An 18,450-nucleotide genomic window follows, 5' to 3' on the forward strand; every position below is an offset into this window, starting at 1 on the left:
AATTCATCGGTTGTCTGGTACCGTACTTTCGAGGTATGCGCCTTAATTGTACCTCACGGGAATCAGTCATATGATGTCAGATCTGGACTCCTCGGAGGCTCTGGCAGAAACACTGATCCTCTCCCTAACCTATTCTACGGCTAACTTGGAGAGCGTATTGGGTAGGAGGTCTGTCTTGTTGAACCCAATAGTCACCAAGAATGTGCAGTCTCTGGAACTCTGGAATAAAACATTCACGCAACCTTTGCAAGTAAGAATGTGGATTCACTGCAACGTCCAAGAAATACGTTCCTGTGAGATGCCTACTGGACAGTGCAGCCCATGTGAGGGATTATTCTCTGATTGTACATAATAATATGGATTTTCTTTGCTCCAGAAAAAATACTCGTATACCGACAAGAGCGATAAACTGCGCATTCGTCTCAGAAGGAAAATTTGCCCCGTTGTGGGAACGTCGCAAATACATCGAGTAATGTTGAGAAAGCTTCATGTCTTCGCCGCATATTCTTATCACTCAACTCATTTAGGTATGTTGGTCTAAAGAATTTTAATTTCAGATATTTTTTCATTTGAGTCTGCATATCGCTTTTGGAATTCGAAGTTCACCAGGTATTTTCCGCAATAGTTTCATGGGGGACCTGGTCACGAAATCCGACACTGCTGCACGTGTTTGCTGTCGTGATAAGTTCCGTTCTGTTCCCATCCAAAATGAAAACGGTTTCGAAGAGTTTGTGTTTCCATTACAGTATCGTTCGCTTTGGAGTAGCCTCTTCATGGAGCGCCGGCCGAAGTGGCCGTGCGGTTAAAGGCGCTGCAGTCTAGAAACCGCAAGACCGCTACGGTCGCTGGTTCGAATCCTGCCTCGGGCATGGATGTTTGTGATGTCCTTAGGTTAGTTAGGTTTAACTAGTTCTAAGTTCTAGGGGACTAATGACCTCAGCAGTTGAGTCCCATAGTGCTCAGAGCCATTTGAACCATTTTTTTCTTCATGGAGCAGTACTGCGTAATGCCGTTGCACTTCTCTTACAGTTTTCCCGGTGTGTGCACCTCCAATAGCCCATTGACTTGCCAGAACACGTCCTTCTAAGCTGTAAGTATTTGTATCTTGCCTCTAAACAGAAAGAAAAGACACGTGGATTATAAACATAGATCATGACCAAAAACTGGTGGGGTGAAAGGACTTCCGGATCTTACCGTACGATATCACTAAAATAGTGTACAGCTTGGAACTGGGCATGACGGAGAGACATTCCATTTAAATGATGGGAAGGAAGTGTCTTCACCTTATACCTTAACCATGGGGAGGTCATGATTTCCGATTCCATTCTTGACCGCATAAGCCCTTCAAACTCGTTTGTAGTTGCAGAATATCCTAAACTGATGAATGAAGGAACTGAAGTGGTGGACTGTGATTACGACACACAATAAAACAGGTCATTACGAAAATATTCATATATTAAACAGAGAATTTTCACATTGCCGAGAATAGCCTTCACAAAAGTGCGGATGCAGCCAAGAATTAACTGCAGGTAAAGGTAATCAAAATACTAATTCTTGAAGGAAATTAGGCGTCTATACGCATTCTAGAGTAAAGTCCCCAGCCGTGGGTTTCTGTCCGCTGTGCGAAGGCTAACTACTGTATGGATTTTGGTACGGTTTTCACTGTCAGATGGACTCTTTCACGAGCATGGTTTATGTATATAATTTATAAACATTTCTTAAAAACGGGATGAATTGTGATTAATTCAAGCCCCCCCCCCCCTCCCCCGCGTTTTTCTGGACGTATGTGATGACTAATCTCAGGGAGTATTGCCGGGATTGGGATATGCTTTTGATTGAGTTGGTGCATAAGGATGTAGCATTTTTTCATAAGTTTAATAAACATAACAGATGCACAAAAGGGAGACTTCCGTCATCAATAGCCCGCCAGCGTTGGGGTAAATTTCCCATTCCGCGACCGCATAAATCACAATTTTGTGAGGCGAAGAACTCGTCGAGCCGAGTTCGTAGCGCACTTTCATCCGGAAAGGAAGTTCCTTGAAGTTTGTTCGATAGAAAGTGGGAAAGATGAAAATCTGAGATCGCAAGATCAGATGAATACGATGGATATGGAATGAATTCCCAACCCAGCTACTGTGTTATATTTTGCCAGTCTAGCAGATTGTGGACGGGTGCTATCGTAGAGTTGCGTCACTTCACGCAGTCTTCCTGGTCGCTGTTCTGGGAATGCGGCTGCGAGACTTCTCAGTTGTTGGCAATAAACGTCTGAGTGATGGTTACACCTCTGTGAAGCAATTCGTAATGCACATTGCCGCAGTTGTTCCACTAGAAGCAGAACATTATCTTTTGTAGATGCACAACGCCCTTTGTACACCGGATTTGCTGCTTTGTTTGGGCTCAGCCTTTCCTTTTTTTCTTACGGCAGCATAAAGACACCATATGTCGTCACCAATAATGATGGCCACCAGCAGATTTTTGTGATTTTGGCTTTGAGCATGCGGTACCCGTACACCAATTTTTGAACCTTCCCCACGGTATAAAGATGTCGCACGACGGTGGAATGATCACAGTTCATCATGTTTTCCTGTTATCGAGTGCACTGACGTGTATCATTGTTTATTAATACGTTCAAACGATTTCCGTCAAACCCCAACGGTCTTCCTGAACTTGGAGAGTCACTAATGTCCAAACAATCTCTCTTAAAACGAGAAAGAGAAAGAAACCTTTTCTCGCCATGCTCTGTCCAGTGGTTTTATCCCATATACGGCGCAAATGTTTCTGGCCGCCTCCGCTGCAGTCACCCTTATTGAACTGAAACAGAGAAATATTTCGAAATTGTTCCGATTTCTCCAATTGCCACTCCATTTTCTAGCATCCATAGCTCCAGTCAGTATCTCCAAATCAGAAAATTACACTATGTAAACTCAAATAGCAACTGTGAACTATAAATAAAAATTACAATCAATAAATAAATCCATAGAAACTGGAATACCAATATAGGAACAAAATCACTAGTATCTTACGCACCAACCTAATACAAATAGACCTATTCATAAGGGAGGTTTGTGTATACAATTTATTACCTCTAAGCCGAAGAAATCGTTCTGCTCTAGGTACATATCGCTACCCATTAAAATCGGGGAAGGTCACTGAGCCGCGGTCGACTCGCCTTAATGCCGTTTTACCTTTTGGGCATTTTGTCACCATCGCGTGGCGTCTCATTGCTCCCTCAGTTACCATCCGAACGAGTTGCTCACTTGCCTCCATCAAGGGCAACAGCAGCGTTTATCGATACTGGTACTGCTGTAACTTCTTTGGTGTGGCAGTTATATTTCCGTGTCATGGTGTGCGCGTGACAGTTGGTCGGTTGCGGCGGAGCAGCGAGGAAGTCTCTGTGGCGTGTGATCAGGCTGGGGCCGATGGCGGCGTGCACTTGCGGTCGGAGTTGTGTGGCAATAGCTGCGAGAACTGCTAATTTCATCACCTACAACACGTGCATACTGGTGTTGAGTAATCAGTGAACCTGTAGTGAAAGCTGAACCGTTGTGACATCTCTTCTTTGACTGTTGGTTGTTGTATCCTGGGCTGTCCCCGCAAGCTGCAAAGTGATGGTGTTTTGGGGTCGGCAAAATTTGCAGCCGTCTCCCTGTATGGTGTTTAACCTTTGAAATTATTATAATTTATTAGTGAAGTGCACCAGCGGTATCTTCTGCGCTGTGGCCGTTAAAGTTGCAGTTACCTGCCCTGGTCGTGAGCGTACTTTTGTGGCACTGTCTTTTCCTCGCAATGTTGGTGCTGACTGGCACGACGTGTAGTTTGACAGATTGGTGTTGTTGTCCTCTTCTCTTTGAGTGTTTACTGTGTCTTGACTGTGTTTATACGCCAATTATTAAGACATAATCCTGCTGCAATCCTCGTCTTCACTAGTACTTTTGGTTGCCGTGCTGTTGGTCGGGTGGAAGGGAATTGATTAGGGGTTGGTTGGTTCATCAGCCGTCCGTAGGTCATGCTGCAACCCGATTGTCTATTGTCTAGTGTTACGCTTGGCTGTTTGTCTCACCCAAGCTGTGGTTAGGGTTTACTCCACAGGCCGACCCTTGGAACACTTCTGAGCACTGTTTATTGTTTGTAATTGTCATTTTATTTGGTGCATAAGATAGTAGTGATTTTGTTTCTATCAGCAGTGTATTAATATTGTCTGCTTTATGTTTAGTATATAGCCTTCAGCCGATTTTCATAACAACTTTAAGATTAGGCCTTCAACCGTGTTTCATTTAAAACTCTTGTTGCTCTGCATTTAGGTCTTCCGCCGCGTTTGTTTCAGAATCTGTGGCTTTAACGTGTAAATCCTTGTCTGTAAGGTTTCTCTTTAATTGTCTTGAATTCTTGAAACGACTTTCAGCCGTGCTCTGTAAATGTTTATCTTAAGGTTGTCTTTAATTATTCTTGAGTAATTGCTTGGGAATTCAGCCGACAAGATACGTCAAGTTTTCTTAACACTCTAAGCGCCAAGCCCGTAAAATTTACGGGCCTGGGATCGCGCGAAAATCACCAAGCCCGTAAAATTTACGGGCCGCTACATTTAATTTCATTCAAAACACTGCAACGTTATTTCTACGGGTTTGGCCAGCGCTATACGTTTTTCAGATGTTTATTAACAAAATGCGTCCATAGATGTCACGGCAGCGCTGTAATTCATGTTAAAACTTATCTTTGCGTTCTCAGTCTGTATATCATTCAGTTGTTTGTCATCATGTTTCGGCGCGGTTTATCAGACGCAGAAATTGCGGATTTGATCAATCATAGCGACACTCTGGATAATGTAGAGAGTGATTCAGACGATTCTGAATGCAATGGTGTGTTTGAAGGTACGTATTTCCGAATTTTCCACGTAATTGTGCAGTACGCACATATCTGTTGAACATGTGTAAACGATGTATGTAGTTACACATAATGTGATATTCTTTTTAGAAGACGAGATTGATGACAGTTTGTCTTCAGATGAAGACGAGAATGATGTTGAAGGTGTTGCTTCAAATCCAGCAGCTGTGCCGTATCCGAAAGACAGTGAGTGGACTGCAGTTGACACCTACCGACCTCTGCCTGTCAACACGACACCCAGGCAGATACTAGTGGATATTGATGAGTCGAGTTCTGTACTGGATTGCAGTAAAGTGTTCCTTACTGACAGTGACGTAAATGAACTCAAGAGACAGACAAATTTGTATGCATCACAGACAATACAGAAGAAAAGAAGAGGAAATAATCTGAAGCCCCATTCAGTTTTGAGTTCGTGGAAGCCAGTGACTATAAGTGAGATGAGGCGTTTCTTGGGTATTATTTTCCACATGTGTGTTTCGAAAAAGCCCAAAATTGCGGACCATTGGAGCACTAATCCTGTTCTTAGTTGTAACTTTTGTCCCCATGTCATGAGCCGTTTGCGTTTCACTCAGATACTGTCATGCTTGCATCTTGTTGACAATTCAAATCAGAAAAAACCAGGCGAAGATGGATTTCATCCACTTTACAAAGTTTTGCCATATTATAATAATTTGAAGGAGCGATGTATCCAGGCATATCGTCCCTCAGAAAAAGTGACAATTGATGAAGGAATTTGCCCATTTCGAGGTCGTGTGAGTTTCCGTGTTTACATGCAAAATAAGCCTCATAAGTATGGACTGAAAGTATATGCTGTTGCTGAAGCCAGTAGTGGCTATGTTGTAAATTTTGAAGTTTATGCTGGTAAGCATATTGTTGACAATTCTTCGTCTGCGGTTATTTTGCGATTGTTGTCTGACAGCAGCTTGCTGAACAAAGGCCACACTGTGTATTTAGATCGATTTTATTCCAGTCCAGAGCTATTTCAGCAACTGGCAGAGAAAGGCACTGGAGCTGTTGGTACTGTGAACAAATCCAGGAAAGGATTGCCTAAAGATTTAGTATCTGCTAAGCTGAAAAAGGGCGAAATGTCTTTTCGGCGTAAAGATAATGTATTGGCAATGAAGTGGAAAGATAAGAGAGATGTGTATACATTGTCTACAAGGCATCAAGCAACATTTGGTACGCATACTAAGAGAAATGGGTCTGTAGTATTGAAACCACTTCAGGTACTTGATTACAACCTCAATAAAATTGGAGTGGATATTGGAGACCAACGCCTGCAGTACAATCCGTTCCAGCACAGAACTGTGAAATGGTGGCGAAAATTATATTTCCATTTGCTGCTTATGGGAGTATCAAATGCATTTTGGCTGTACAATGCAGTGCACAGGAAGAAAATTACAATAACAGACTTTATAACAGTGCTTGCAGTTCAGCTTGTTGAAGACGACACACTTGAATTCATTCCAAGAAATGAAGGAACTGTAGGTCGGCTAACAAAGAGACATTTTTTGCAGCACATACCTGCAACTACTAAGAAGTATGCTGCTCGTGTGTGTCACGTGTGCAGTTCCAGGAGCAAGAAACAGAGTGGCAAGGCTTCTCGCAAAGAGACACGATACGAATGTGAACAGTGTGGCGTTGCACTCTGCCTGGAACCTTGCTTTAAAATTTTCCACACTAAAAAACAATATGATTCTGTGTGAAATTTATATGTAATACTGTATACTATCAGAAACATGTAATGTAGTGCCACAATTTTGGTTAAAAATAAATCACAATTGTATTCCCTTATTCGTATGACTTTTTCTAAATTCTTAAAACATCTAAGTGATTTCTATAACTGTACCTTAAAGCTGTGCATTGTAAAGTAGTTTCTTTCACTCAGAATTAAAGTAGAAATGTGCAGCTTCAAGATGGTACCAAATTTGCCACAATCCAAACAGTAGATTTGATGCAGTAATTTTTTTAATATTGGTAAAATTGCCCGGTTTCTAGGGACGGGTGCATAAAATAGGCCTGGTACAGAGAGTGTTAAGATGTTTTTCTGTGGTACTGCGTAAAGGCTTATCTTTAAAGTCTCTCTTTTATTATGTAAAGAAAATTTTTTTAATTGGGCTTTCACCCGAAGAATTAACTTGAATTTTCTTTAATATGGCCTTTAGCCGTAAATTGTAAATGCTTGGCTTTTAAAGAATTTCCTTAGCTGATCTGAAATATTATTTCGGCCTTTAGCCAAGAGGATATTGTAGTTTTACTTAAGTAAAGCCTTCAGGCGTTACTCTAAATCCTGGTGTTTCAAAAGCAACCATTTAAATTTATTCTGGGGAAGTTACTTTGGCCCTCAGCCGTGAATTGATCTTTGTTGTTTTAAAGAGAAAACTGTGCATTGGTTTGAGGAATAAAGTTGTGTGTGTTCTAGGATAACTAACGGTAATTGACCTTGACCCCTTTCCACAACATGATCCGCTCTGTCCTGTGAATCCAGATTTCAGTCAATACCTGTTAATAAATTAATAATCAAATAGTGCTTACAAAGTGGCGAACAATGTACCGTTAATCTAAAGTCTGAAATTAATCTTTAATCTTCGGATATCATTAGGGAGAAACCTTTTTACATAGATCAAAAAGATCAGACTGAGGTGACGGAGATCACAGCACTCACGGCATTTCAGTCGAGGCGGAAAGGTGTGTGGTTGTGATGTCTTTTCACAGCGTGGTGATGTCGAATGTGGCTTGCAGCATCCGGCCGGCTGCTACTCGTACAATGCCCTAGCTCGGGAAGTTGCTCGTGCAGCTTTAAGATGTTGGCGCTTTATTGCAGGCGTCATTACTCGCCTTTGTGAAAAGTAATGAACAGCAAAACTGTAACGAGGCTCTAGGTGGCAAGATCGTGGAACCAAATGCGAAGATCGTCGGTGCCTTCTGCTCGTGCAACTACTGAGGGCTAAGACTGCCGCGCGCTATAACTTTATGACCTGCCAACTGCTGCTAGGACACAGGTAATGATTTCAGTTCTAAGAAAAAAATATGTTTACCGTATCAATGCGCCTCTGTTAAGAAGAAGGAGCAGTCAGATTTTCACCGGACCTTAAACCGTTCTCACATGGACACTGTTCCGCAGTATGTCAGCTTGATTGCTATAATCTCTTTACCCTCCAGTTACTCTTTTGAGCGGGAACTCTCCGTGTAAAGTTATAAATATATCGGAATAACAATAACATTAAAGAACGAAATTCAACAGAGTGTTGATTATAACGAGGGTATCAATAATACGTGCCAATATTTATCTGAATGTGTTTCATTTCGGCCTCATTCATTACTATTGATCTCGCACGAGCACTCACATACCTATCTTGGCGTGTGGCGAGGCTAGATTCAGTTGTAGTGTCGCAAACTAAACTATTGTAAATAAAATAGTGGTTAACATTGTAATCACAAAACTTGATGACAGGGTTTTGTATTTAGTGTGTTTTAAAGAAATGACTCTATGTACACAAAAATAAATGAACAGAAGTGTAAAACTTGGCTTTAGTGCATTTGGTAAATTGAATGAATTTTGTGTAAAGTATAAGAAAGACAGTGTAATGTCTCAGGATTTTTCGACGTGATTGATTAATTGTATGTTTTTCGGCACTTCAACTGAGGATACCAACTTGTTATCTTCGTTATGCCAAGCGAATCTTAGATAAGACCAAAAGACTTATAAGGAAAAATGGTATCCAGTTTATATCGACCCCTCACGTAGATAAAAATTCGTCATAATGCAAAACTTTCCCGGGAACAAGCTGTGCTACAGAAGAATACGAGAGACAGAATGGATAGATTACGTAACTAATGAGGAGATACTGAACGGAATTGGCGAGAGAAGAAATTTGGAGTACAACCTGACTAAAAGAAGGGATAGTTATCTGAGACATCAAGGGATCACCAATTTAGTACTGGAGGAATAGGTGGAGGTTAAAAGTCGTTAAGGGAGACCAAGAGATGAATAGAGTAAGCAGATTCAAGGAAAGTAGGTTGCAGTAGTTACTCGGAGATGAAGAGACTTGAACAGGATAGTGTAGCATGGAGAGCTGTATCAGACTATCTGGACTGGTGACCACTAGAACAACGACTAAAAATTTTTTAAAACACAGTACAACTTTTAATTTTTTTGCTTTCGTAACTATGTTTGTCGCTTACTTAGCGATGTTTTCAAAAAAAGTTACTAACAGTTTTGTAATGTCATAACGCATGTTTCATAAATATGGCTATAGTGTTTCTTAGCAGTATTCTGTCATAAAGAAATCAGCAAAAGTATTTTGTAAACATTCCAGAATTTATTGTATGTATAAATCTGAGATCAGGGTTCCTTCTAAATTACGTATTTGACTTTTGGTGAAGGAATCTATGTACTGCAGCGACAGCTGTTGTGCTTTTAGTCAGTTCCTCTCAAGCACTGGCTATTGACTATGTGTCTTGATATTTTCTTACATATTTACACGTCAAGTTCGGTAGAAGCAAATTGAGGAGCAAATCTGGAAGGTCATGGAACATGTCAGTACATGAAAATGCAACATAAAAGTAATAACAGATAAAAATAAAATGTTTGTGAAACCGAAAAACGTCAGTCCATATGTTTAAGTAAACGCAATCAACAATAAAACAAGAATCAGCTTAATTTTTCAAGGAACTACTCGAAGGAATGCCCCATGAGGAAATTCCTTAGTTTCGATTTGAAAACGTGTGGATTACCGCTAAGATTTTTGAATTCGAGTGGTAGCCTACTGAAAATGGATGCAGCAGTGTACTACACACCTTTCTGCGCAAGAGTTAAGGAAGTCCGATCCAAATGCAGGTTTGATTTCTGCAAAGTATTAACTGATTGAAAGCTGCTTATTCTTGGGAACAAGCTAATATTGTTAACAAGCAATAGCAGCAATGAATATATATATATATTGAGAGGCCAATGTCAAAATACCCAGACTCGTGAACAGGAGTCGACAAGAGGATTGTGAACTTACACCACTTATTGTCCGAACCGCCCGTTACTGAGCCAAAAATATCTTTTAGAATTGGAAGAGTTACCCCAAAACATATTACTATACGACATAAGCGAATGAAAATAAGCAAAGTAGACTAATCTTCGTGTTGAACGATCACTCACTTCAGCTACCGTTCGAATAGTAAAAATGGCAACATTAAGTCTTTTAACAAGATCTTGGACATGGGATTTCCACGACAGTTTAGTATCTATCTGAAAACCTAGAAATTTAAACTGTTCAGTTTCACTAATGATATGCCCATTCTGTGAAATTAAATTGTCAGGTTTTTTTGACTTGTGTGTTAGAAACTGTAAGCACTAAGTCTTACTGTGATTTAGCGTTAGTTTATTTTCTACAAGCCATGAACTTAGGTCATGAACTGCACTATTTGAAACAGAACCACTGTTGCACACACCATCCCTTACTATCAAGCTAGTGTCATCAGTAAAGAGACATATTTTAGAGTTACCCGTAATACTAGAGGGCATATCATTTATATAAATAAGGAACAGGAGTGGACCCAACACTGCTGCATGAGGCACCACCCACTTGACTGTACCCCACTCAGACCCCACATCACAGCCATTCTCAACATTGTGAATAATGACCTTTTGCTGCCTGTTGCTAAAGTAAGATCTGAACCACTTGTGAGCTACTGCCTATATTCCATAATGGTCCAACTTCTGGAGCAATATTTTGTGATCAACGCAATCAAATGTCTTAGTGAAATAAAAAAAATGTCTATCGTTCGAAACCTTTTGTTGAACCCATCCAGTACCTCATAGAGAAAAGAGAATATAGCATTCTCAGTTTTTAAACGACTTCTAAAACCGAACTGTATATTTGATAGCAAATCGTGTGATATAAAATTGTCAATTATCCTTACATACACACGCTTTTCAACACCTTCCGCTAACACTGATGGCATAGAAATAGGTGTAAAATTGTCTACATTATCCCCTTCTCCCATTTTATATAGCGGCTTTACAGCAGAATGCTTTAATCGTTCAGAGAACTGACCATTTCTAAAGGTAAAACTACAAATATGACTAAATACAGGGCTAACATGTGCAGCACAGTACTTCAATATTCTGCTAGACACTCCATCATATCAATGAGAGTCGTTAGTTTTCAGTGATTTAATTGTTGCCCCTATCTCTCCCTTTTCTGTATCACAGAGGAGCATTTCAGACATCAGTTTTGGAAAGGCATTTGCCAAGAACGTTATATGATTCCCTGTAGAAAATATTTTTTTTTAATTCACTGGCCATGCTGTGAAAATGATTGTTACGTACTGTACATGTATCTGATTTATCAGTAACAGAAATATTTTTACTATGAACTGACTTTATATCGTCGACGTTGTGCTGCTGACCAGACACTTCCTTAGCAATTTACCATATGGTTTTCAATTTATTCTGTGAATTAGCTATTCTATATGCATACCAAATACTCTTTGCCTTTCTAATAACATTTTGAATACCTTGCAATGCTGTTTGTAATGGGCTACTGTTGCTTGATTGTGAGTAATTCTAACGTTTTGTTATAATTCCCTCTTTGCTCTACATGATATCCTTATCCCAGTAGTCAGCCACCCAGGGTGCCTATTACCGCTAGCACCCCATTCAGAATGTTCTAATGAAAAGCAACTCTCAAAGAGCATGAGAAATGTGTTAAGGAAAGGATTATATTAATGATCTCTTGTTCCTTGAGAAGGTTTAAAAGATTCTGTATTGCTGTTGGATTAACTTTTTTACATAGTTTCTAATTATATGTGATATTTGTTTGAGTACAAAAGACTTTTAGTGTTAAAATTTGTGCATCATGGTCTGAAAGGCCATTTACCCTTTTGCTAATGGAATGCCCAACTTGCAATGAAGAATGAATGAAAATATTGTCTATGGCTGTGCTACTCTTCCCCTGCACCCTACTTGGAGAAAACACAGTCTGCATCAGATCATATGAATTCAAGAGATTTACCAACATCCTTTTTCTTGCATCATCATATACAAAATTTATATGGAAGTCACCACATACAACTAATTTCTGGTACTTCCTTCAAAGTGAATCAAGAACCCCCTCTAGCTTGAACAAAAATTCTCTGAAGTCAGAGTTAGGGGACCTATAAAGAACAACAATTGGAAGTTTAGTTTCACTACATCTACATCTACATCTACATCTATATTCCGCGAGCCACCTTACGGTGTGTGGCGGAGGGTACTTATTGTACCACTATCTGATCCCCCCTTCCCTGTTCCATTCACGAATTGTGCGTGGGAAGAACGACTGCTTGTAAGTCTCCGTATTTGCTCTAATTTCTCGGATCTTTTCGTTGTGATCATTACGCGAGATATATGTGGGCGGTAGTAATATGTTGCCCATCTCTTCCCGGAGTGCGCTCTCTCGTAATTTCGATAATAAACCTCTCCACATTGCGTAACGCCTTTCTTGAAGTGTCCGCCACTGGAGCTTGTTCATTCCACTTCAGATCGCTCCGGATAGTAACTCCTAAGTATTTTACGGTCGTTACCGCTTCCAATGATTTACCACCTATGGCATAATCGTACTGGAATGGATTTCTGCCCCTATGTATGCGCATTATATTACATTTATCTACGTTTAGGGAAAGCTGCCAGCTGTCGCACCATGCATTAATCCTCTGCAGGTCCTCCTGGAGTACGTACGAGTCTTCTGATGTTGCTACTTTCTTGTAGACAACCGTGTCACCTGCAAATAGCCTCACGGAGCTACCGATGTTGTCAACTAAGTCATTTATGTATATTGTAAACAATAAAGGTCCTATCACGCTTTCCTGCGGTACTCCCGAAATTACCTCTACATCTGCAGATTTTGAACCGTTAAGAATGACATGTTGTGTTCTTTCTTCTAGGAAATCCTGAATCCAATCACAAACCTGGTCCGATATTCCGTAAGCTCGTATTTTTTCACTAAACGTAAGTGCGGAACCGTATCAAATGCCTTCCTGAAGTCCAGGAATACGGCATCAATCTGCTCGCCAGTGTCTACGGCACTGTGAATTTCTTGGGCAAATAGGGCGAGCTGAGTTTCACATGATCTCTGTTTGCGGAATCCATGTTGGTTATGATGAAGGAGATTTGTATTATCTGAGAACGTCATAATACGAGAACACAAAACATGTTCCATTATTCTACAACAGATTGACGTAAGCGAAATAGGCCTATAATTATTCGCATCTGATTTATGACCCTTCTTGAAAATGGGAACGACCTGCGCTTTCTTCCAGTCGCTAGGTACTTTACGTTCTTCCAGCGATCTACGATAAATTGGTGATAGAAAGGGGGCAAGTTCTTTAGCATAATCACTGTAGAATCTTAAGGGTATCTCGTCTGGTCCGGATGCTTTTCCGCTACTAAGTGATAGCAGTTGTTTTTCAATTCCGATATCGTTTATTTCAATATTTTCCATTTTGGCGTCCGTGCGACGGCTGAAGTCAGGGACCGTGTTACGATTTCAATTGCCCCTGCACAACATTCAAATATCTGTTCAGTCCAATGTCATGATACGTCTGTGGTCTCTAATGGAATACTGTTTCTTACGTACATAGCCACTCCCCCACCCCGCAAGGAACTCCTTGACCAACAACCAGATAATGTGTAGCCTGGTAAAGGAAGCATCTGAAATGTCAAATTATTTAAGTGGTCATCAGATATACCAATAATTTCAGAGTCCACATCTATAAGTAGTTCACTAACTGTACCTCTAACACCTCTTATATTTTGATGAAATATGCAAATTTCTTCTTTACTTGGAATCATGACGTCCTGTGAAGGTGAGCTCTTAGATAGAGGGACTTCCTTTAAGCAGGTATACCTGTCAGCTGCCTTCAACCTAAAAAATGTGCAACTCTAACACCAACTACTGCAGGAATTTGTCTATGAGTAATAACTCCACCACCTACTACACTGTAACCTATAAGCTTTGCCAGCCTCCCTTTCCCATACCTATACAGGTGCACGCCATGCCTGGTGAATCCCGACATGGTAACCATGTTTACCGAAATTGATAATCGGCTATAAAGGCTGTTTACAAGCGGTACTGGCTAAGAAGTTCCCCTTCTCTCAAGTAATTTCTTTTATTAATGCTAATCGGTTCAAAGCTACTTGTAACAAATGTCAACTCTCGGCTGTTACGATTTCTCGCGTCTAGATATTCGTTAGTACTTTTGCCAACGTATTCTCTGGCCACAAGTCTATGTCTAAGTATTGGTAGTCTTTCCTCTGTCAAGATGGGTAGGTTGAGTGACATTCTTTGGCGAGCAGTGTCTCGTTCAATAAGAGTTCAGCGCTGTCTGGGGCAGTGCAGCGTGGTCGGCATTAAAATAGCTATCGTTCCTAGTCTGTGGCTATTCAATTTCTCTGCTCTCACACCCGAATCGTAAGCTAACTGTATAAATATCTCCTTCAATCATTTAACGATGTTTGACAATTTCGCAAGTCTTGTAGTCCAGAATTCAATTTCTCTGTATCTCACATCTCAATCGCTGGCGAACTCTGTAAATAACTTCTTCTTCCGTTTAACAGTCCTTGTTACGAGGGTCGGAACGTGATTAGTGGCAACTATTTATTTACCCCTCGTAGAAAATAGATACGTGTTTCAAAGTTTTACTGACCTTCAAAGTAGTCACCAGCATTGTGTATAACCCGTTGCCAGCGATGTGGAAGTCATAGGATACTCTTAGCAGAGCCAGTTGTGTTGACAGAGTTGCCCGACGAATTTGTAACAGTTCTGAAGCGAATGCCGCGAAGTGTTTCCGTCAATTTGGAAGTCGAGTTGAACTCACGAGGGCTTAAGTCAAGGGAGTGCAGTAGGTGGTATTGCACTTAGCAGGCCCATGAGTCAAACAAATCAGTAACAGCTTGCACTGTACGTCCTTGAGCATTGTCCTGCAAAATGATGGCCAGGTCCTGCAGAAAGAGTCATCACTTCTGTCTCTATGCTGTTCATTTTTGGAACACAACCTATGACCAGCTTAGAGACAGAAGTGATGACACTTTCTGCAGGAGCTGACCATCATTTTGCAGGACTATGCTCAAGCACGTACGGTGATGGGGCTGCTTGAGGAAGTGCTGTACCACTTACTGCACTCCATTGATTTAAGCCCTCGTGAGTTCAACTCGATTTCTAAACTGAAGGAAACACTTCACGGCATTCGCTTCAGAACTGCTACAAATTCATCGGGCAATAGATCGCACCGCTCGAACTATTAACACAACTGGCACTGCTAAAGGTATCCTACGACTTCCACATCGCTAGCAACGGGTTGTACGCAATGGTGGTGACTACTTTGAAGGTCAGTAAAACTTTGAAAAGCGTATCTATATTGTACGAGCTGTAAATAAATAGTTGCCACTATTAAAGTTCCAACCCTCGCATTTTCACAGTTCTTTTGATCATCATGTAGGTAAATTCCATGTTAAGCAGTGGTACAGAATGCCACATCTTTCACGCAGAAATAACTGTGCTCTTCCAAGTTGAAATATTTACCAGTGTAAAAAAAATAAAATAAAAAAAGGGTTCAAATGGCTCTGAGCACTATGGGACTTAACTTCTGAGGTCATCAGTCCCCTAGAACCTAGAACTACTTAAACCTAACTAACGTAAGGACATCACACACTCCCATGCCCGAGGCAGGATTCGAACCTACGACCGCAGCGGTCGCGCGGCTCCAGACTCGGCCACTTCGGCCGGCTTACCAGTGTGAAATTGGTTGCTCTGAATGTATTTACATACCCTGCCACTTTTAAATTGTCAGATGAAATTTCTTGATTCTATTTAATAAAGAATGTGGTCATGGATTTCACAAATTGGATTATATTATGGATTCCACCATGTACATTTGCAAGCAGCAGAAGTATTTGTTCACTGAGAGTTGGTTGCACAGTCGGCACACTTTCATTCGCCAAGAAGACTACTAGTCACGTTTTCGTATGAACTTTTTTTCGCGTTTCTCATGTTAAGTTCGCATCGCCATCTTGCTAGCAGCTAGCGATGTTCTTCACTTAAACCCAGTACGTTGTTCTCGACGGCGAGTGTTCATCAGAGACGAGGGTATCGTTAGGAGTGCCGCAATAGAACTGTGACAGGACCGCTGTTGTTCTATATGTACATAAATGGTTTGGCGGACACGGTGGACAGCAAACTACGGTTGTTTGTTGATAATGCTGTGGTGTACGGTAAGGTGTCGAAGTTGAGTGACTGCAGGAGAGTACAAGACTACTTAGATATAATTTCTAGTTGGTGTGATGTATGGCAGCTAGCTCTGAATGCAGAAAAATGAAATTTAATGTTCGAATACAGCATTAGTAGTGTCCCGCTCGTTTGAATATGTGAACACAACGCTGCAAAGAGATGTGAAATGGAACGATTACTTGAGGATTGTGGTAGCGAATGCAAATGGTTGACTTCCGTTTATTGGGAAATGTCTAAGAAAGTGCGGTTCATATGTAAGGAAGACCGCATAGAGGACGCTGGTGCGACCTGTTCTTGAGTACTGCTCGTATGTTTGGGATCCGTACCAGGTCGGATTAACGTAAGACATCGAAGTAGTTCACTAGTGGACAGCTAGATCTGTTGTTGGTATGTTCGAACAACACACAAGTGTTACGGGTATACATCAGGAACCCACATCGGAATCCCTGGAGGAACATTATTGAGAAAATTTACAGAACTGCCATCATTTGAAGCAGATTGCAAAATCGTTGTACTGCCTCCAATATACATTGCCGGTAAGGGTCACGAAGTTAAGATACGTGACATTAGGACTCATACGGATTCAGATAGACAGTTGTTTTTCCTTGGCTCTGATTGTAAGTGGAACAGGAAACGAAATGACTAGTAGTGGAAGGGGTACCTTCCACCACGCGCCGTACGGTGGGTTGCAGAATATCTATGTAGATGCAGATATAGACGTAGGCATACAATGAATTATGAGAAGGTCTTGATCGCAAATTTATTGACGCGTTTCGATACAAGAATATAAAAGATATCCCAGGAAAAATATATGCAGTAGTAGAAGACAGTATCCAACAAAAAATGATACTGAAATGTACTCTCAGTCTCGTATGGTATGTAGTCGATATACTGTGAGGTGGCAAAAGTCATAGAATAGCAATATGCACGTACAGAGGTGGCGGTAGCTTCGCATAGGCATGGTAGAAAAGGGCAGACCACTAGCGGATCTGTCATTTCCACACATGTGATTGGCCTGGTCAGATGAGTCCCGATTTCAATTGTTAAGAGCTGATGTTTGGGCTCAAGTGTGGCACGGACCCAACGAAGCCATGCACCCAAGCTGTCAATAAGACATAGTGCTAGCTTTTGGTGGCTGCTTAGTGGTGCGGGCTACGTTTACGTCGAGTGGACTGGTCATCTGGTCCATGTGAACAAATTATTGACTGGAAATGGTTATGATCGGCTACTTGGAGACCATTGGCAGCCATTCAATGACTTCATTTTTATGGTAGATAATGCGCCATGCCATGGGTCATAACTGTTCGTAGTTAGTTTGAAGAATATTCTGGACAATTCGAAGTGAATGATTCGGCCACCCAAATCGCCCGAAATGAATTCCATCTAATAATTATGGGACATAATGGAGAGATCAGCTCGTGCACAAAATCCTGCATCAGCGACACTTATGCAATTATGGACGGCCATAGAAGCAGCATGGCTCAATACTTCAGCAGGGAACTTCCAACGAATTTTTGAGTCCATACCGCGTGAAATTGTTGCCAGTTCAGTAATTCCACTCGCAAACAGAGCGTAGGAAAAGGAGGTCCGCCATGTTATTAGGAGGCATCCCATGACTTTTGTCACCTCAGCGCATTCACTGCGTTTTTCCTGTTAGTTACGTTCTTTGAAAATAAACTATTGTCGGTATGATTGTTAACGCCATCTTATGACGACAGTTGTTTACCTTGCTGCCACGTTTTTCTATTACGGTCAGTTTGGCGCCTTCTCCACAAATACGAGAGCTATGTTATCAGTTACCTTTTATGCCTACTTTAGAGTTGTTTGTTTCTGTACTTCATTGTAAGTATTCTTGTATCGGTCCATAAATTAATTTGCAATCAAGGCCTTCTACAATTCGTTGTATGCCAAGTGGCGATGTCTCGGTTCCAGGCTCCGTTTAATCTATCTTCGATGTTTTTTAATATGTGCGAGGAGAAGTATTAAGTCCACTGTTGTGAACCACGTATGCCCATTGCACATGCTTCGTCTACAAGATGCGGCATTTACAGACTTCGTAAGTCAGTTCATGAAATTGTTGGTAGGATACTGGATCCTCGTTGTCTATTTAAATACTCATTTCAGGCCATAGATTTAGTTCGAACAACGTAAAAGCTCCCTGTGTTAAGTTGTACAGAAAATAGTCAGATAGCGTTAAACCGCCGCACGGGATTAACCGAGCGGTCTTAGGTGCTGCAGTCATGGACTGTGCGGCAGGTCCCAGCGGAGGTTCGAGTTCTCCCTCGGGCATGGGTGTGTGTTTTTGTCCTTA

At 41.2% G+C, this 18,450-nt stretch overlaps 1 protein-coding gene across 1 annotated transcript; it reads left to right on the forward strand.

Moving 5' to 3' along the window:
* Window positions 1-4,934: 4,934 nt before the first annotated feature.
* On the forward strand, window positions 4,935-6,587 carry LOC124620044 (piggyBac transposable element-derived protein 4-like). Its single transcript, XM_047146711.1, has one exon. The coding sequence runs from the start codon at window positions 4,935-4,937 to the stop codon at window positions 6,585-6,587; it is 1,653 nt and encodes a 550-aa protein (XP_047002667.1).
* Window positions 6,588-18,450: the final 11,863 nt, after the last annotated feature.

Source organism: Schistocerca americana, chromosome 6, assembly GCF_021461395.2.
Source record: "Schistocerca americana isolate TAMUIC-IGC-003095 chromosome 6, iqSchAmer2.1, whole genome shotgun sequence".
In the NCBI taxonomy this organism is placed as follows: Eukaryota; Metazoa; Arthropoda; class Insecta; order Orthoptera; family Acrididae; genus Schistocerca; species Schistocerca americana.

What these genes read in the sequence shown, in the direction of transcription:
- LOC124620044 (XM_047146711.1), top strand. Translation starts at nt 4,935, where the DNA reads ATGTATGTAGTTACACATAATGTGATATTCTTTTTAGAAGACGAGATT.